Source organism: Leopardus geoffroyi, chromosome C2 (genome assembly GCF_018350155.1).
Source record: "Leopardus geoffroyi isolate Oge1 chromosome C2, O.geoffroyi_Oge1_pat1.0, whole genome shotgun sequence".
Lineage (NCBI taxonomy): Eukaryota > Metazoa > Chordata > Mammalia > Carnivora > Felidae > Leopardus > Leopardus geoffroyi.
The window spans coordinates 17949247-17970003 of record NC_059333.1 but is presented as its reverse complement, the minus strand read 5'-3'; the positions used below and the strand labels follow the sequence as shown (position 1 = coordinate 17970003).

Here is a 20757-nt window from a genome sequence, read left to right as displayed (position 1 = left end):
TAGGGGTTTTAGAAGGGTTTCCCTGGAAAAGTGACATTTAGTTTGACATCTGAAGGTTGATTAGCTGTTAACTGGGTGGCCATGTGGAATCATGGGGAGAAATCAATGGTCTGTGGGAAAGCTCTGATATTAGCTTGGATGTCTTTTATGTTTATTGAAAATACACTTACATTTTTTTCCAGGATTCTTCTGAAACACAGAAGCTTAAAGTTTTTAAGCCAATCACATCAACACCTGTGAGGGCGTGTGTGTGTGTGTGTGTGTGTGTGTGTGTGTGTGCGTGTTGGCTGTGTATTGTCTTCCATTGTCGAGATATCACATAAATATTTGTCTATATTTTCTAGCACTTCTTAAGGTTTCATTTAAATGTTTTAACTTTTTAGGGGCTCCTGGGTGGTTTAGTTGGTTGAGCACCTGACTCTTGATTTCAGCTCAGGTCATGCATGGTCTCACGGTTGGGGAAATCAAGCACCTTATCAGGCTCTGTGCTCAGTGTGGAGCCTGCTTGGGATTCTCTCTCTCCCCTGTCTCTGCAACCCCCCATGCACTCATGTCCTCTCTCTCAAAATAAATAAATCAATAAACATTAAAAAATAAATACACGTTTTCACTTTTTATGAATCTGGAATTTAAGTTGATGAATGGTCTGATAGAAGGTTCTACATTTTTTTTTTTCCAAATGAATTTCTACTTTTTTTCCTCTTCTCCTGTTTCACCCACCTCCCCACCTACCTCCCCTCTGGTAACCACCAGTTTGTTCTCCATAGTGAAGAGTCTGTTTGTTGGTGGGTTTTTTTGGTCTCTTGTTTTCTTTGTTTATTTTCTATTTTTTTAAGGTAATGTTTGGAATGATCCTTATTTGCTCACAGACTTGTTACTGACTTCATCATATACTAATGTTTTGTGGTAATGGTTACTGAGGTTTATTTCTGAGCTATCTTCCTCACCCACTGATATGCTTATCAATAATCCTGTACGTATCACTTTCTTCTAATTGTAATTTTATGCACTAATATATATATTGTTTTAGTGAAGTGTAGTTGATACACAATGTTATATCAGTTTCAGGGGTAACATAGTGATTCTACAACTCTAAGTTATGCTACGCTCACAAGTATAGCTATCATCTGTCACTATGCAACGCCATTATAATATATGGTGCATTTTCTTTTTTTTTTTCTTTTTTTTTAACGTTTATTTATTTTTGAGACAGAGAGAGACAGAGCATGAATGGGGGAGGGTCAGAGAGAGGGAGACACAGAATCTGAAGCAGGCTCCAGGCTCTGAGCTGTCGGCACAGAGCCCGACGCGGGGCTCGAACTTACGCACCGCGAGATCATGACCTGAGCCGAAGTCGGACGCTTAACCGACTGAGCCACCCAGGCGCCCCAGTGGTGCATTTTCAAATCAAGTCTAGCAAGTATCGTATATTACGCTGTGGTTTTTGGTTGCGTTCCTCTGTATCTTCACCAAATTTATTTCTTCAGATGAACTTTAGAATCACGTTAACCCATTTCCAAAACTTAATGAATGGCTAATGATTGGAATTTTATAATAAATCTACTCATTGTGGGAGAAAAGAAAATGTTTATGATTTCGAATAAAATAAATGTATGTCTCAGGGCACCTGGATGGCTTCGTCACTTAAGTGTCTGACTCTATTTCAGCTCAGGCCATGATCTCTAGGTTTGTCAGATTGAGCCCCGCCCCGGGGTCCATGTTGATGGCACAGAGCCTGCCTGGGATTCTCTGTCTCCCTCTATCTCTGCCCCTCCCTGCTCATGCCCTCTCTCTCCTTCTCAAAAACAAAACAAAACAAAACAAAAATTAAAAAAAGATAAATGTACATCTCTTGTCATCTTCAAGTCTTTTTCTATGTCTTTCTAAAGTTTTGTAGTTTTTTTCTTACATATTTAGTCTGCCTTTACCTAGAGAGAGGTTTTAAAGACAATCAGAATAGTTCCTACCTGTTGATCATCCTTTGTATTGTTAACAGTTTTTAAATCACACATAGGGATTTTATTATTTGGGACACATATTTTATTGTAGATTCTATCTTTAATCCACAAGAAACATTATTCTCTATGTTGCCTAGTGTGTTTTTCCATCGTAAATATAATTTTGGCTGATATTCTATTCTAGTCTTATTTTTTCCTACTGTTTGCCTGATAAATATTTGGACTTCTCTGAAGAAATGTCAGTTTGATTTAGACAGTTCCCTTTAATTTGTCATGCCACTGGGTTTTATTTTTAAACAGGTACTGAAGATATCTGTCTTTTAACAGGACAGCTTAAACAATGTATTGTGATAATGTAGTTGGTATTCTGACACCTTATTTTTTGCTTTCCATTCTTTCCTTTATGGGTTGTGTTTTACGTGCATCCTCTCTCCACAGAGACATTTTTAGAAATTTGTTTTTCAGGAAACATCATTCATCTGTATTTGTCTAATTATAAAATTCAAAAAGAAAATGATGTCCTTTGATACCTCTACATGAACATTTCTATCCAGCTGTTATGATTTGGTCAATATGACATAGGATTTCACACTTGAATTATTATTATTAACATATTCTGCATTATATACCGTCTCTTTTAACTATTATTTTTTTTATATTTTCTGTTAATTTGAAAAGCATATTTTCAACAATTATTTATATTTAGCTGTATGTTTACAACTAGTTTCAATACATACTAAAAATCTTGTATTTTTAATTTCTGTTTGTCTTTAGAGTGTAGGAGGCAACATCCTGTTGCAAAGAACATCCTCTCCACCACCCCTCTCCCCAAAAAAACAGACAAAAAAGAAACAAAAAACTTGGACTCATCCATGATGGGTTTTTTTTCTTCCATTTTCACATCTATATCCATCTGCAAACCTCAAAGTCTTGACCTGCAGAATTTGACCTCTTTTTCTCAGCTCTGTTATCATTTAGCTTATTGTTATCCTTCATCGTGGTCATTGCAATAATCTCTCCATCTGACTCCTATCTGGTCCCCTTCCACGTTAAAATGTTAAGTCAAACCGTGTCTCTCCTCTGCTCAGTTCCTCAAGCCCCTCCCCTTCGGTTTAAAGCAACACCCAAGCATACTTCCTACTTCCCGGGAACTAGCTCTCTCTCTGTCCTCCACCAATCTCCCCTCCTTCCCCTTTGCCCATTATTCCAGCCACAGGGGCGTTTTACTGTTCCCTCCAAGAAGCTGAGCTGACTGTCACATGTGGTGGCCACCTCTCTATTGTAAAATCTCATCCCTTAGAGAATTATCTCCTCACCTCCCTCTGATTTCCTCCCAAATATCTCCTTATTGAAAAAGCTCTCCTGGATTAGTCAACATAACATCACACCCCACCTCCTTCCCACCCCAGCAAGTGAATGTTTTATACTTTCTCTTAAGAGGAGTAAAACATAAAACGATAGTAATCCTAAGGAAAAAGAAACTACCATCGCCAAAAAAATATGCAAAATTAGAAACAAATCATTGTATAGTAATTACAGACACTTACCCTGAGGCAATCTGATTAATACGAGGCAGCTGTAAGGAAAGGTTCAGGCTTCTGAATTACGGAGACTGGAGCACACTGAACAAACAAACACCACATTAAGAACTTCCAAGACTGAGACCAAATGGAGACAAGTAGAGTGAGCGGGCACTGTGCGTGGTTCTGTGCTCAAGCAGGGGAGGGACAGAGAGAGGGAGACACAGAATCCAAAGCAGGCTCCAGGCTCTGAGCCGTCAGCACAGAGCCCGACGCGGGGTTCGAACTCACAAACTGGGAGATCATGACCTGAGTGGAAGTTGGGGGCCCAACCGACTGAGCCACCCAGGCACCCCCCGCCCTGCCCCGTTCCCATTTCTCCTCACGCCCCGTGAACTTGTCCGTGTCACAGAAGTATGTGTATGGCCAACAGGCCACACTTCTATAGTGAGGTAGCTTTGGTCAATTTCCTTGACAGGTCGAGCACCACCAACCCTTCCTTACATTAATAATGTTTGTTTTTCTTTCTTTTGGAAAACCAATGAGATTAGCAAATTGTGTTGTGTATTCTTCCTCAGTCACATGAAGGTCTGTGACAAATTAAACAAAGAGCAAAAGTTGGAAACGATTTTTGCCAATTTTTAAGCGAAAGCTCTGGTCCAAATGTTGTGCTCGCACGGTGGTTATTGACATGCTAGAAAGAGAAAGTGCCCGTTGAATGCTTTGAAAATTAGGTGCTTGGATTAGTATTGAACATCATGCTGGCTCATCATTTACACCTGCAACGTGAGTGAGCACAAAGTTTCCTCCTCTTCAGCAGGTGCCTGGTCAAACTCACAGAACTAGATGCATGTTTTAAACTAAACTCTCTTTGCTGCCCAAATGGAGTATCTTAAACTGCTCGTTTTATTGATAAAAAGAAAATCTTACCAGCAGAGGGCTGAAAAAAATAATGTGGCAGCCTACACAGTTGTTTGGCATTGCGTTGGACAATAAAGAGAATTCTGGAAAGTCTCTTGGTGGTTTTTTATCTTCATGTCCTGAATTTCAGCCTTCTGCTTATCACATCCAATCAATGTAAGCCTTTTTTTTTTTTTTTTTTTTTTTTAGAGAGAGACAGAGAGAGCAAAAGTGCAGAGAAGGGCAGACAGAGAGATGGAGAAAGAGAATCTTAAGCAAGCTTCATGCTCAATGTGGAGCCCAAAGTGGGGCTCGATCCCACAACCTTGAGATTGACGTAAGCCCCAATCAAGAGTTGGACGGTCAACCTCTGGCACCACCCAGGCACCCCTAATGCAAGCTTTTGAAAAGAAACAAACCTCATTGGTGAATTAGGCAAGATCTACAAATGACTTCTTTATATTATGGGTCGTCACTTTAGGTATATTTATAGTACTGTATCAAATAGCTTCTACAGTAATTGAGGGTAAGGGCATTTCTTGTGTGTGTGCACCCCCCACCTCACTCACTCTGGGAATTTGCGCCATAGTAATAATCTAGGCAAGTAAATAATGATGGAAGTTGGTGCAATGAGCATGTTAGGCCATTGAACTGCATGGCCAAATTCTGTGTTAGTTAACTGAGTTCTATGGGAACAGGACTGGTTCCCCGCGTAAGAAGACTGGACTTTCACCTTTCAGTTCAGTGGCCAGTAGGTAGGAAAAAACTAAACCAGAGAAGACATGACTCTCCCCTCCCCTGCTCTACTTTCTGACCTATGCACCTGGCCCCTGAGAATCTTATATTCAGTTTGCTCAGGGGAAGAAAGAGCACCGAGTAATTCTTGAGGGCAAATGGGAAATTATCATCTGAATCTGAAATTAGCATGTTATATAGAACTATTTGAGAAAATTAAGGAAGGTGAAAAAAAGGATGAAAATGTAATGTTGGAATTGTCTGTGGTTAACCACATAATCGGAGTCTCCTAGTAAATAAGCCATTTCCTGAGAGAAATGTAGTTATTTTGGAAGTGGTTTCAACTTTTAAAGTCATTGATGTGCCATTTAGTATTTAAATTACAGTGATTTACAAAAGGCCACCCAGAGTGGTCTGGATGTTCCAGGCTTTCTCCAAAACACCTCATGCATTCCTGAACAGCAGGTGGAACATTTGGAGAGCTTGGCTCACCACGCATGTGTAGCCCAAATGTAACTTCTGGAGCATCATTTTCTACTCAGTAGCTTACTTTCACAAATTTTACTCACATGGTATAATGGAAGAGACACAAATTCAAAATGCTTTTAGAACCCTACCTGGTCTCATTTATAATTTTTTTTTAATGTTTATTTATTTTTGAGACAGAGAGAGACAGAGCACGAATGGGGGAGGGCCAGAGAGAGGAGGAGTCACAGAATTGGAAGCAGGCTCCAGGCTCTGAGCTATCAGCAGAGTCCCACCCGGGGCGCGAACTCACGGACCGCGAGATCATGACCTGAGCCGAAGTCCGATGCTCAACCCGACTGAGCCACCCAGGAGTGAGCCACCCAGGTGCCCCTTATTTGTGTTACACATCAGAGGTCAGAAAACTGCCCACAGAACAAATTTGGCCCAGTTTTTGTAAATAAAGTTTTATTAGAGCACCACCATGCCCATTCGTTTATGTTATGGTCTATGGCTGTTTTCACGCTACAACAGCACAGGAAAGTAGTTGTGACAGAGATGATCTGGCTCTTCGCAGAAAACATTCGCTAACCACCTGTGTATGTTATTGTATCAGTAGCAAAACCTATCAATCACTGAAGATATAATAGGGTTTTCTTTCTTTCTTTCTCTTTTCTTTTTTTTTTTTTTTTTTTTTTTGTAGCAATCACACACGTCAAGGATCCATCAGGTATATTTCATTAGGACGAAATCTTATTTCTACAGAATTTATTTTGTGCCTCGGATGTCCTTCCTGGGAGCGAATTCTCATTTAAACAAAATAGACACGCACACATTCAAAAAGTGTTCTTTTATTATTTCTAGTAACATATATTGTATAAATACTCTATTTTTATATGCCCTTTTACAAAAGCGATATAACTTAAAAGTTTTATCATTAGAAAGAAATGTATAAAAATAAATATGTTATTATAGGCATTTATTACCAACTATAGTCCTTCTTAGAAGGAACACACAAATACTTATGAAGTACGTAGAATTTATAGTAACATATTTTACTATATACATATGGGAAAAAAAAAAAGTCCTATTCTCTTTCATAGTAGAAGAGCTGAACAGACATTCACCAGGATATGACTGTTGGGCCAGCTGCTGGGGGTGGGCCTGCTACCCCTCAGGAGCCTCCCCACTGCGAGACTAGTGATCTCCATGTCCCCAAACACTGGGGATCCCACTCTACACGCCCCATCCTTATACTGGCATTACATCCTTTTGTGTGTGTGTGTGTGTGTGTGTGTGTGTGTGTGTGTGTGAGATCACCCGGTCCTTCTTGAGCCGTGAACCGGTTTTTGTTTTCTGTTTGTGTTTTCCACCCACATTCCAAAAGTAGGCTTGCATGAGGAGGAAAGAAGGTGGAAGGTTTGAGCTTATCCTGTCTCCTCTTTCACTAGCGTCTGATTCATTGCTGCCTTTTTTTTTTTCCTAACTCCTTATAGACTTAACGCATTTTCACAAACACGTGGAATTGTTTCTTTGTCAAAATGACGTCACGGATGAAGACCCAGCAGTGGCACAGGGCAGCGAAGACGGCGTTCATTTTCAGTCACTTTATGTTGCAAAGCAGATCTCTCACGGTGGACAGTCTTGCATTCTTCACTCTCAGTAGAGACGACGGCGGAAGTGTTCTCCGAAATGGTAGCAGCCACGATCAATCAGCGCTGGCTGAAGATGCTATGGGCCCTCCTTTCTCCCTCCGTGGTTCGCGAGGTAAAGCAAGCCCTGTCTGCAACTGAAAGTCTCCTCTTTCTCCTGCTTTTCAGTTCCCAACCCGCACGGCACAAAGTACTTAATCATTTAATCGGTACCTCAGCGCGGGGATCGTGTACTCCTTAAACTAATTGTGACAACTGCGTCTATTTGTTTCTTACACTTGTCATAGATGTAACAAAAGGAATAATAATAATGCCCCGGGGCTTTATCATGCTATATCATTGCTCAGAGATTAATAACCCTCATTAGCTACCCTATCAGATTCGTAACTGGCAGGATACTCTGCCGATCTAACTTCTTTTCTACCTACCTCCACACTCCCAACTCCTTACCCTCTCTGTTCATCACCGGCAAGGTACACTGGATCCCTCCAGCCTTCTTGGTATCAGTGCACCAGCCCTTCCACACCTCATCCTCCCCTCAACGCTCCCCTGCTTAACTGCATTCTGCCATCGTACAGAAATCTATGTAATGCTTCGGTTTCTTGAAAGGATCGCAGCTCTCGTGAGACAACACCCCCCCGTCGTGGGACAGACATTGCAAGGTTCTCTTTTTGTAACCTTTCCCGCAAGTCTTGGAGCATGGTGACCAATCCCCCAGCTGCCAGTGGGGGCAAGGCACATCCGCGCAGGGTCGGGTGCTGGCTGGCTTCACCTCCTTCGCACACTCCGAGGCGGGCTGCCCATTGATGTCTCGGCACTCCACCACTCTCCTCTGCCAACCCAGTCCGCATGACTTGGAACATTCGCCCCACTCTTCAATGACCCATTCTGAGAAGGTAGGGATGGCGTTGAAAGGTTCCTTCTTCTTCTTCACAAAATAGGTGTATTTAATTTTCGGGCGAAGGGCGTTGCCCACGGTGAGGACCTGGATGGTTATTGGCTCTTTGAGCGGGCTAAAGCTGCGGATTCTTTCCAACGCAGCGGAGGAACCACTGTACCTCAAGACGGTACCTTTGTAGGTAATGTCTTGCTCTAAAGTGGACAGAGTGAAGTCGCCGTTCAGGATATATGTGCCATCAGCGGCTTTGATGGCAAGATAGCTGCCATTATTCCTGGACCCCCGGTGATTCCGTTGTTTCACCTCAATGTTTGTGGCTCCGGCAGGAATCGTGACGATGTCATGATATCCAGGTCTGCAGACAAGAAAAAACAAATATAAAACTCTCTCGGTCGCTGGCTAATTATAACACTCAGCTGGAAAACACGCGAATCGTTTGGAACGTCAGCTCTCCCAGGCCTGTCAAGTTACCTCTACGTAACAAGATCTTTGGGAGTATGATGTTTCAAGACTCACTTTGCACTAGTAACTGATCCTGAGGTCTTCTTGCACGTAGATCCGTTTCCTCCACAAATACCACATTTGTCAAACTTCTTTTTGGAGTCTATGATACGATCGCAGCCAGCTTTGACACACTGTCCTTGCACGCAGACAGAGGTGGAATCGGGGCTACATGGGGTACCATCAACCACCTGGAGAAGGGAGAACACGTATCTGGTGTCACACGTGAGTCAACTCGGGAAAGAGATGATGTTGCGATAATTACGGGAGATTTTCTCACGAACATAATGCCTCTGCTTTCCTGACCATCGTAACGAGAGGAGTGCTCTACATGTGGCACACGCGACCCTTCTGGGTGGCGTTTTCACTCCAGGAGATATAGGCGTCCGAAAATACTATACATTTTGATTACTTGTTTATTGACCTGTCTCACGTCTAGGTCAGGGCCATGAAAGCAGAGCCGGTCCATCTGCATACTGCAGATGGTATGCAGTGCAGTCAGGTACGCTCAGTGCCTAGAATAATTCCCGCCAATTGCAGATGCTGAGTTAAGTCAGCTGTTGCCCGTTGAAGCCGCAACCGGGGAATATTTTCACAGCCTACAGTGATAATGGCACATGATAATCCAAGCAACATTCGTTTCATTGTTCTTAAATCTCAGAACCAGATTTATCCTCGCAACAAAACAGCAAAACGATGCTTCTACTAGTTCAACGTACGTTCTCAAACACAAGTGTTATCGACGTCAGACTTCCTTTTAATAAATCCATTTGCACACGTTACCGCTAATCACCGGTAACAAGAACTGTGCTCCATGCTAATGCTATTTTCCAAAGGCGCTGTCAGGCTGCCACGCTAGTACACAATTTATCTGACCATAAAGGCCTTTTCTCTGCATATCAGAGTAATAACAAGCAATGCTAAGAATCCTAAGTGCCTGATTCGGGCTTCGTTCATAACTGGAAACGATGCCACACTCAAAAGAAGGCGGTGGGCAACATGTCTAGAACAAAAAGGAGATCCGATTCGAAAATCGAACACGTTGGGATGTGAATTCATGCAACTGCATAACAGGCTGCATGAAAAGGTTGCAGTCCAAGCCCTCGTTTCAACAAGTATGGATTGAAGTAAGTACCTTGGGCTGCAGAACGAAGAAGAAGCCAATGCCTTTGGCTTGACAGATGAGCTTGCATCTGTCCTTCGGCGAGACTCCGGCATACTTGGGTGTCCACTCCACCGCGGGCCCGCTCCCGAAAGAAACCTTAGAAAACTCGTTGTGTGCCTCACACTGTTCCTCTCTAAATGTTTTTCCTGGGAAGAAAATGATATCATGACGTCATCGGTTTTCAACCCTCGCCTGCCTGCTCGTGGGCGCATCACTTGCGACCCGCTTCTACTCACCGTTGTTATCCGGACAGTCTTCGATGTTACAGGACCTGTAGCGCACGCGCTTGCCTTCACAGTACTTCCCTCCGTTTTTGGGGACCGGGTTGTCACATTCCCTCATGGTGTACTGAACTCCTCCGCCACAGGTTCTCGAACATTCTCCCCAGGGTCCCCACGGCCCCCAGCTTCCATGAATAGGAGTCTGCATGGGGACACAAATGATCAGCATTAGAACTCTTTACGGAACTCTTTTTAGGCAACGAACGAGAAAAGTAAGAGATGAAGAATCCGTTGTAAAAACCATCTGTCTTGTGTCCCACCGCCCCCCCCCCGCCCCCATCAAAGGACACAAACAGGGGTGCCTATCGTGCAATCAGATGTTTTAGCATCAGACTGCTCCTTCCAATTCCGAATCTTAAAGGCGTAGGCGCGTGCGGTGACAGGCAAAACTCACATGGAAATGCATCTTGTCCGTCTTGTTCACACACTTGCCGTTCAGACACCATTTCCCTTCTCCACAGCTGGTGCCGTCCGCCCAAGGGAAGTGTTTCGTTTGGCACACCAGCAACCCGCCAGAGGTGCCTGTGCACCACAGGGTTGTACAAGTGCTGGCTGCATCCAGGCAGTGCTTGGACTCTTCCCCAAATGTAAACTGGCACTGCCGGTTGGCATCGTACAAGGTCCCCGGGAGATCGGAAGGAAGCTGGAGGGGGCTCTGGGGCTTGTCCATCAAACATTCCCCTGCAAAGGAAATGCCGACCAATATTAAAGAGCGGTGACTGCAAACAGACAGAAGGTAGATCAGTTTCAGAACACGATTACCGTAAGAAATCACAGAGAGCAGAGTGATTTGAAAACTAGAGCTCCTGGGGAAAATGCCAGCAAGAGTTAAATAATTTGTAAGATACTGTCCTCCAAAGGGGATTTCTGCATTAACAGTGACAGGAAATTACTGTTCTGCTAAAAAGCTCAAATTAATGCCCTTTTAGGAGCTACCCGGCCAGAAGCACTGTCATTTGCTGGGAATTAAGATCCAAAAATGTATGCTCGTGGGGCGCCTGGGTGGCTCAGTCGGTTAAGCACCCGACTTCGGCTCAGGTCCTGATCTCACAGTTTGTGAGTTCCGAGCCCGGCGTCGGGCTCTGTGCTGACAGCTCAGAGCCTGGAGCCTGCTTCGGATTCCGCGCCTCCCTCTTCTCTGTCTGCCCTGCTCATGCTCTCCTTCCCCCCTCTTTCCCAAAAAATAAATAAAAATTAAAAAAAAATAAAAAGTAAAATAAAAATGTATGCTCTTGACAACGAAAGCAATTTGGAAGAAGGGGAAATAAAAAAGCACACAAAAGAAAGAAGGGACTGGTTTAACTAGAATCTTACATGTGGAAGGCTGGATAACATCTACAAAGAGTAGCTGCAGCATCTTACCATGACCATTATCTAGGAATGATGTAATCATGTAGGCACTGCAGGGAGACCAAGGCTGGTTGTGGTTCAAATTGGAAAGCATTGACGCCATCATGTGGGAATTCTGGTCGACACCATTCATGCTGGCACATTGCTTTGCATCATCGTGTGGCATGTTAAACACGTGGCCTAAGAAGCAATCCAAAACCCACATCAAAATACAGCACTTCCAGCCCCCCCTCCAACCCCCCCCCCCCCCAATCAGGGATTCACTTGTCCCGAACTGATTAATTCTAGAAGAAGAAATGGATTTTGGAAACAATCGAGCTTGGGCCCGATACGTCTATGTCTTACAAGGCGCAGACAAATAGGTAAATTTCCAAATGTCAGGATCTCATACTATCTTATTTTGAAACCTGTTAAGGCTGGCCACGTTCAGAAGAGTGGGAAAAGAGGACTTAACTCCCACCCGGAAATGACTTACCTAGTTCATGAGCCGTGGTGAAGGCAGCTTGCAAGCCATCGTCTTCTATGACCGAACAGCTTCTGGTGGGATCACATATAGTTCCGACATCAGCCATCCCAAGGGTGTCACATGTCTGCGCCCCACACAAGTCCTAAAAGAAGCAAACGTAGGTCCTTAGGCCTAGGAACAGAGAGCGCGAACCTTGCGACCTAACTTTTGGCAACAGGTATCTTCCCGTTCGTATCGGGAGCATTTACATTCGCCGCCACCGAGCTGTCCAAATCTGGGGACTCCTATGCAGATTTTTCTCTACTGCTATTCAAACAGGACTGTGGGACTTGAGCTAGTAAAATTACCGAGGCCGTAAGGAAAACTGACCACGTTAGCCAATTAAAAGAATGCAAGTCAAGGGCACTGGCGACACGCCTCATCCGCGTCTCTGGGTTCCGGCGCTGCCCCCCCCCCCCTCCGGAGGGCAGTCATACCTGTCTGGTGAAAAGAATAGCGGTGTCATAGTGCTCCCCGTGCCGGTCACTGGGCGGGTTGTGCTGCTTCTGCCAGTTACAGAAGTTCCGCAGAGTGAGGGCAGCATTGGAAGTCACCTCGGGCCCCTTCTGTTCCTCGTAGATGACCAGGATCTTCACTACCACCAGGCTCACGGAGTTCCGGATGCTGGGGTGTTTGTAGAGCCTGGCTGCTACCGAGAACAAGGTGAGAAGGTAGTGCTTCAGACCACTGCCGTGGAACTCTGCCATGGACTGGTCGGCCACCAGCATCGTTTCCACGTAGCGGTGGCTGGACACAAATCGCTTCTTTCTCACGCTCCCAGTGCCTGTAAAGAAACAGAAAAGGTAGTTTGCTCAGGGCCATTCTGGCCGGGAATAGCTACCATCCCAGAGTATATAAGGAAAGCCTAAGCAGTCAAAGCAAACAAAATAAAAATATACCTGGGACCACAATAACAAAAATAGTTGCATCTCTTTTCGCTGCAAATGTTATTTTTAAGGCTTTCTCCTTTACTTTATTTTCTCTTTCTCTTTTCTGTTCCCCTGCCTCTTAAATAAAAAAGGCCATGTGAGCCACTGAGGGTTCAGGCTTTTTTTTGGAGGGGGGGGGGCGGTGAGGAGGATTTCTTTTGTCCTCCTGGAAGTCCTACAATCTGCACAAGGCAGTATGGACATCATCCTACCCAGCTGCAGTAAAAACTTGGAGCAAAGGCAGCAGGCAGAGAGCCCCTGAGTCACTCTTTCACAGGCCAGGACTCAAATCCTGAATGAGATCATCGGACTCCACGTGGAAGGCCCAGGGCAGGGCTGAACTGCGCTGCTCTGCTGTCTTATTCCAGGGGTCCTGGGGGGGGGGGGGGGGAGTGTTCTGCTCTTGCCAAATCCGGGCACGAGGACCACCCACTCTGCCCAGCAGCCTGTCGTCCCATTCCCACTGCCCCAGGGAAATAAGTTCCTGCCTTGACCCGGGCGGGGGGGCGGGACATTTGATTATTTAGAAAAGAGCCTTCTGACTCCTAACGGAAAGCCGGACCCCAGGGAAGTCCCAAACTGGACGCCGACCACGTAACTGCTTCAAGGAGCAGATGTCCAGGGGGAAAGCGGAAAATTCGAAAACAAGCCACGTGAGAAAGTTAAGGAAGAAAAAAAAAGGCACCAAAGTGACAGGATGAAGAGAAGGAGACAGTAAGCACCGCACACAACTCAAGAGCCAGGGTGAAGCGTAGCAGGAAGGATCAGCAGTGACTAACACGCAAGAGTGCAAGAGAGCAGAATTTTGGCCGCGAGAGGGAGCGCAAACTGGGAGGCCGGGTGGGAGGCGCGGGGAGGCGGGGCCAGCTGAGCAAAGACCTCCCAAGCAGGTTCTGCAGAGGGGCCGGGCCGCCGCAAGCCGGTCGGGGTCAGCCTCTTTAAGAAGGAAGGGGGAGCAGGCCGAGGCCAGCAGGACAGAGATCCCAGCGCAGCTGTCCAGGCGTGCGGGTTGCGCACTGCTAGGTCACCGTAGCTCCTCCACCCTCCATCTCCGCCCTCCCCCCGGCGCAGGGCGCGCGCACAGGCAGCGGTTGCAAAACTCAGCGCAAAGTTGCAACCCGACCAAAGAACACATGCACAGTCGTTAAAAAGAAACGATCAGGACGGAAAGAAGTCACACACGCTCACTCTAGACTAAGGTGGAAAGGAGTTGGGTTACCAACTCTTCCCTTCCCCGTCGAGACGCTTCGCCTTAGCAGAAAATCGCTGCTCTGCCCGGCCTCTCTTGACCATTCATTATTCGGGCCAACAGGATTCGGTTGTAGCCGGGTTGGATTCGTTCACCAACCCAAACCTCAAGCCACATTCCTCCACACCAGGCCCGCGTCCAGTCCGCAGACGCATGTTCCTGCCTGCGAACAGGAGTTGACCCTCCACACGCGCCGCTCAGAGACAGTGGGGAGAGGGGGATGAATGGAGAGGCGAGTGAGAGCACCTCTTCTGCGACTGATACCTGTCGGCTGTCCCGCCCGCTGCGGCGCGGGGTCCCGCGGCGGCCACTGCGTCCCGGCGTCCTCGTCCTCTGGCCCCGCGCCCCCGGCGAGCTGAGTCTCGTCGTCCGTGACCCCGCACTTGGCGCCGTCGCCGCCCCGCTGCCTCCGCCGCAGGAGATGGAACTGGGGCCGCTCCGGCGGCTCCTCCCCGGCGGCGGCTGCGGCGGCGGCGGCGGCGGGGGCCAGGCCCACGTTGGCGGCGGCGGGCGCGGGCTGGATGAAGTACTCCTCGCCCTGCAGGTAGAACGCGCCGCTCACGCCCTCGCAGAGGCTGAGAGCGGCGGCCGAGCCGGAGTCGCCGTTCACGGTGCCGGAGTAGAAGCAGTGCGTCAGGTCGCCGGCGGGGTCCGGACGCAGCGCGTCGGGCCCGGGCCTGCGCCCCACGGTCTGCAGCGTGAAACCGGGCGCCAGGAAGCCGCGGTCGGGCTGCAGCTCTAGGTGCAGCTGCCGGCCGAAGGCGTCCAGGCGGAGGTGCGTGGTCGCGTGTCCCGGCGCGCGCTCCAAGTCCGGCAGCACCAGCTCCTCGTCTTCCTCGGCGGGGCGCCCGCGCGCACCCGGCACGAGCAGCAGCAGCGCCGAGGCCGCCGCGAGCAGTAGCAGCGCGGGCGCAGGCTGGGCGCCCCGAGGCCGCCGCGCCAGCTTCGCGTTCCCCATGTCGCTGCCTCCCGTGCGCCTTCGGAACCCCGCGGGGACGGCTCGCTGCACCCGAGTCCCGGGAGGCACCGCGCGCCTCAGTGGACGGAGAGAGAGGGCTATTGTTCGGGTCGGGAGCGCGGAGCCTTGCTGGCTTCGCTCTGGGTTGTTACAGTGACTGTTATTCTTTGAAAGTGAGCGCAGAGCCGGCGGTGGACAGGACTCCCGGAGTCCCCGGGAAGGAGGCGCTGCAGTTCTGCGGGCGCGCGGGAAGTTTTTCTTCTAGCGCAGAGTTGGAGGCACCGCGCGGCAGGGGCTGGCCGGGAGGCTGCTGCAGGGACAAGAAGTGCCCCGGGACGCCTCCGGGCCAGGGGGGCAACGGGCAACGCGAGGACCGGTGCCTGGAGCCCCTCTTCGGTCTCCGTCTTGGCCGCGGGGCTTGGCTCTGCGCACCACAAGGTCCTCTCGGCCCTACAGCGCGCCCTGGCTTTGCAGTGGCCCCTGGCTTGGAGCCGCTCTCCAGCGAGTGCAAGAACCAGGCAACCCGGGTTGCCCTTTTATAGTCTCCAACATGTCTCCACCTCCCTTCCCCCTTCTTCCTCCCTCTTGGCCGCCTTTCCATCCCAGAGACACCGCCCCCTAAACTCTGTCGGTGCTAAACCGCGCTCAGCGCCGCGGGCCGGGGCGGGGGAGGGGGACTGCCTCCGCGTCGGCTGGGCGCCAAGGGCTCGTCAATCTGGGGGCGGAAGACGCAGGAGGGGCGCTGTGACCAGCACTTTGTGCGTCTGGGGTTGCTGCGGGGAGAAGGTTCTCCCTTCCATTGCGCCTTCCCCCTCGCTAGCTTCCCGGACCACCCTCCCTTCTCGCCCTTGTGCGGGAGCGCAGCTCGCGCGCTGGGCTGCAGTTCCCAGAAGGGACGGTGGGGGTGGAGGGCAGAGTCCCTTCTCCAAGATTTCCCTGCCCGGGGGCTGTCACTGGGCCGCTTCCCTTTGCCAACCCCTCCCGCAGCCCATTACTCCCCAGTTTGTACGATGAGCCGGGACTGCCCTTTCTAGAAAAATACCTCACCCCACCTCCACCTCCCTGGCCCTCCTGGGCGGGTTTATGCTGCTTGCTCTCTCTTCGCCCCAACATTTCTCGGGTAAGCTTGTTTGGGTCAGTGCCAACCTGCAAAGCATGCCTGGGGTCAGGGGGACACTTCCCAAGCTCTAGATTTTAAAATGCGTTCGCATTGACCTTTATCTCTACCCTGCCATCCCCTGCCTTAGCGACTTCTCTTTGGGGACCAGGCTCACACTTCCGGAATAGGTGATCTGGAACGCGTTTCAATTCCCTGGAGCCTTAGGGAGGGACTTGGGCTTTCTCTTCTCCATTCCACAAATAATCAACTCCCGCCCAGCCTGCCTTCTTTTCCCTAATAGCTGCTGCAGAACGTAGGCCAGGCTGGCGGAAACGTCAAGGAACCCCACTTTTCCACCCAGGGGCCAGCGGGACCGCCGGGGCTACAAAGTGTGCTGTGGGGAAATTAGGAAGTTGGCTCTCTTCCCTGACCCCCTCCCTCCTCTTCCCACCAGGAAGGGAACAGGCTGCATTCGTGTTCTGAAAGCAAGCGCTGCAGAGCCTTTCCACCTCCTTAGGTCCCAAGGAAAAGCTGAGCCTCTCTTCCATCGATAACGAGGGAGGGAGGGGCTCAATGACACAGAGGAAGGAAATGTTTCATAATGCTTCCACAGGCGGAAAACCAGGGGACAATGGTGAGAACGGCCGCCGCAGTCCCGGGGCAGACCCGTGTCCCTCTCGCGCGCGCTCCCACTTCCTCGCCCGGTGTCCTGTCTGGCCGTCCCTGCCCCTCGATTTTCACCAAGTTTTGTGTCAGCTCCTTCCTCACTCCTCCCCAGACCTTCCCAATTTCATTCTACCCCAGCCAGAAGCGCCCCCCACCCCCCAGTCCTCCAACACACCCCTCTTCCAACTTTTGCTTTCAGAATTCTTTCCAACTTCCTCTACTCTCCGAGTTCTAGATTGCCTGCTGGAAAAAAAAAAAAAGCAAACACAAACACAAAAACCCTGCTTGCCACTCTTTAGGAAAGATCACATGAGAAAGAAAGGCAAGGAGAAGCAGAAACACTTCCCTCTTAGAGGGTAATAACCGATGGCCCTAAACCCTTAGGAATGTTTGCATTCTGGAATGTAATTTTCCTTTCCTAAGGTCAGGGTCATAGTTACATGCTGAATGGTCAACTCAAGAATTACATGTTTTATTAGCAGCTTAAAGTATGTCAATGGCCAATTTCCACCCTGTCTTTGCTCTTCTGTTTTCCCACCAGCTGACAATGTGACAGTGTTTTCTGCCTGCTTCCTTTCACCCAGCCTCCCTTCCCAGCCCTCTCTCGCTCCATCCCATTTCTCCTTCAAAGTTAGTGTCCACCTATACCCATGAGCGGCCTCATTCGTTTCTACTTTGTGTAGCCTGACTTTCTGTTCACCTTGGAACTAAGCAATTCACTTCACTCTGCTTCAGGGCGTCATTTCCCATTCAAACATCCCTACTCCCCGGTTTGGGGTTTGGTGTCTAGACTTTCTTCCTCTTCTCCTTCTTCTCTTTCTTCTTCTCCTACATTTCCCTCCCCTGTTCCAGTAGTTTTTAAATGTGCCCTCTTTTAATGATTTCAATTCACTTGTTCTTTCATTCTAGGCAGAAGAAAGGTAAGATACTTGAGAGAACATTTGAGGAAAAGTCATTTTACCCTTGCGAGATATTGACTATGGAATCACGAAAACATGATGGCAAAGCCGTGAGTAAATTTTGATACCCCTTGCATAGAGGAGGGTTCTGGAAACAATATATGGTGATCAGAAGGTGGGGCCTCAAACTGGTTTTGAGATGAAAATTTCAGATACTTGAGGTGGCCCAGGAATAAAAGACGCACAAGATCTGTCAGGTTCAGTGTGATTCCCTTGAACTGGGGCAGGATGGGAAATGTGTCTTTTTTTTTTTTTTTTTTTTTTTATAAAAAATCATGTAATGCATTTCCAACTTTTAACTCTCTTACATAAAACTTGGCTTTTAAAATATATTTGTGCAAGCTTGGCCTTTGGTTTCTTTCTGCCTCCAGTGGGGTTCTCGTTGGAAGTCTGTTTAATTCAAGGCATACATTTCTAATCTTGAATGGTTTACTTCAAATCCACTACCATTTTTGCAGATTTCATGTTGTATATACAAATAGAGCTGAAAAAACAGAGAGCTAGCGGCAAAAGAATGGCCAGGAACATGGCTTTTTTATTCACTGGGTCTCTCTCCAGATTTCTGTTCTTTTGCATAATGACTCCAATCTGTTGTGCACCTGTAGTTCTGGGAAATGATTCTTTTTTAATCGCTTCAACAGAGGCATGGATGTAGATGTTGCCAATTACTAAGCTTGAAAAACTCCATCCATGCTCAGGAGAACATTTAATCTACTTGCTTTTTTGTTTTTAAAGACCAGAACTCTGTTCAGGCCTTTGTGGTGTTACACAAACATGCACACAGAACACAGAAGCATGCTTATAAACAAAACTGTGGATTGAAAAAATACTTTACTATAGAAACAAGACCAAAGGGAATCAAATTTGTACACGGCACTAGTAAAAGCGACATGTGATTGTGGATCCTTGTCAGGAAGCTTTGCACCGCCACCCATAAAATGTTTGCGCCTTAATTTGAACATGCACCCAACGCTTACGTACCGAATTCACCCTTACCGTATTATCTGTTTTTGTCTTTATAGAATATATATGCGCCTGTAGAAACATAAATCTTGGTATGTCCTAATTTATAGACCTTAACCAGTTTTTATTATTTGTAGAGATGACCCCCAAGAGTTAAAATATTTGGCATAAAAATATGTTTTACAATTAACAGTTTGACCTTTTCAAAGCATTCACGTCTTCTATTAACAGAGAAAAAAAAAGTTTCGTGCATTTTAAAGTAAAAGAAATACACAAGTATTAATTTTATTTATACTTTACATGTTTGTATGTATTTCATTTCTTCATGTACTCCAGGCACAATAGTCTATTCATAATTTTCAAGAAGTTTATACCAAATTAAGTATTCCACAAGCAGCCATGAAATGAAGGAATCTGGTAAAATACATGAGCTGTTAGCATTGTTTTAGTGGAAATGTTGTCTACAGAAAAAATTAATGTATGTAGCTCATAAACGTGTAATGCTATTCATATTTTCATACCACAGGATTTACCAAGTAGACAAGGAAAGATGTTTAGCATTCGTGCTTTTGGGGGGGAACATATGGCCTAAAGTAATATTGGACAAATGGATATTTTAGTTGATCATAAATGAGAAAATAGATAGAAAACATCTATTTTAAGCCGGTTATATACCCAGAAATACAACACTATTGAAAACAGAAAAATTACTGTAAATTGCATTTGGACTTAAAATAGCTATGACCTCAAAGCCATGCATTTGCAAGAACTGAAAAGAGTGTGCTGTGTCTAATCCACTCCCCTTGTTTGACAGATGTGGAACTTTGCCTCCGAGAGGTTAAGTGACTGGCCTTACATTGTAGCCAACTGAGGACCTAGAAATAACTCTGGCTCATAATTTTTCATCAAATGCCTTTTGGAATTGTAACTAACTAGTTGCTCTGGTAGGTAAGTATGCTGTCAGATCCGCGATTACTGTTGTTTCCAATGATTAAATTTTAACCATTCTAACTAGGAATTTTCTGGCAATAAAAAATGTCCACCTTAAGAGATCCCCGGCCTTTAGTACTTCATTTTTGGTCCACGAGGTGGCGGCGTTCTACAACAAATGATGTTTTCAGCTGTTTTGTTTGTTTTTTGTTTTTTGTTTTTTTCTTAATAGTTCAAGGCTGGAATGTGTAGTTTTTACATCTTTCCAATCCTATTTGATAATTTTTCATACAATTTTCTCTTACCTTTTGGCATCATGGAAAATATCTTTTAAATATTGTAACTTAAATGTATTTACATCCTTAAAATAATAATAAAATGCCTTTTTATTTTTAATCAATGGCTTTTAATGGCTTTTTAATCAATGTAGCTCTATTAGCTTAAACCAAAAACCAATGAGCCTTTAAAAAAAGAAAACTACTTCTGAGAAGATAATACCATAGGTCACTTTCATTCATCACATTTGAGGACTTTTTTCAGTTCAAATGAAAAGAGCGTAGACATTGCAATTTACTAAAATAAAAATTCATTTATTCATTAAGCAAAAGTTAAGTGCCTAAGTCTGGTCAGTATACGTTAATACTTGACTATCAATACTAAAGTTGAATACTTGCTAAAGTTAAATGCTAAAGTTAACTCATTTGCTTGCTTTAGAGATTTTCCTTGGCAACAAAAAAGAACGTCAAGTGCAAAAGTCTAAGAAAATAAGAAAACGTTCTACCACCAGGTGGTGATAAACGATAAAATTTAAAATCACTCAAGTGTGAGTACTTCAAGCAAATGTTTGACTACCCCAAATACAAGTGACTTCCAAATGTCACATAAATTTAGAATTGTATTATGAGGATCTTTTATGACTTGAAATAAATTAATATTAACATAATATTTCTAGTTGAATAAATTCTGGAATTAGAAGCAGACAATTTTAGTCAGCAGGAGGCACATGAGACCACAGAATAAGAAATTTTAAACTAAATATTTTTCCCCACTCAGCTCACAATTTATTGATTAGAT

General features: G+C 46.3%; 1 protein-coding gene and 1 long non-coding RNA gene across 3 annotated transcripts; one reads left to right on the top strand and one right to left on the bottom strand.

The window, feature by feature from the left end:
- Window positions 1–7060: 7060 nt before the first annotated feature.
- Window positions 7061–15573, bottom strand: ADAMTS1 (ADAM metallopeptidase with thrombospondin type 1 motif 1). The gene is made up of 9 exons (XM_045501570.1): window positions 14373–15573; window positions 12368–12714; window positions 11901–12033; window positions 11438–11605; window positions 10470–10756; window positions 10031–10217; window positions 9765–9940; window positions 8645–8820; window positions 7061–8483 (listed from the first exon to the last, which is right to left on the bottom strand). The coding sequence occupies exons 1-9, from the start codon at window positions 15064–15066 to the stop codon at window positions 7784–7786; spliced, it is 2868 nt and encodes a 955-aa protein (XP_045357526.1). The 5' UTR covers window positions 15067–15573; the 3' UTR covers window positions 7061–7783.
- Window positions 15574–15821: 248 nt separating this feature from the next.
- Window positions 15822–19801, top strand: LOC123610673. 2 transcript variants are annotated; one of them, XR_006718242.1, is made up of 3 exons: window positions 15822–16186; window positions 17741–17840; window positions 19568–19801. It is a non-coding gene; the product is annotated as an uncharacterized LOC123610673 (long non-coding RNA). The 2 variants fall into 2 exon arrangements; XR_006718241.1 differs by having other exon boundaries at window positions 15822–17840.
- The last annotated feature ends 956 nt before the right edge of the window (window positions 19802–20757 follow it).

Bases quoted from the DNA above. Each gene is read 5' to 3' on its own strand.
- ADAMTS1 (XM_045501570.1), bottom strand. From the start codon at position 15,066: ATGGGGAACGCGAAGCTGGCGCGGCGGCCTCGGGGCGCCCAGCCTGCG. The intron at 10,218-10,469 runs GTGAGTTTTGCC...GTCCCCATGCAG, and splicing joins CGGACAAGATGCATTTCCAT to ACTCCTATTCATGGAAGCTG. The intron at 9,941-10,030 runs GTGAGTAGAAGC...TTTTCTTCCCAG, and splicing joins AGACTGTCCGGATAACAACG to GAAAAACATTTAGAGAGGAA.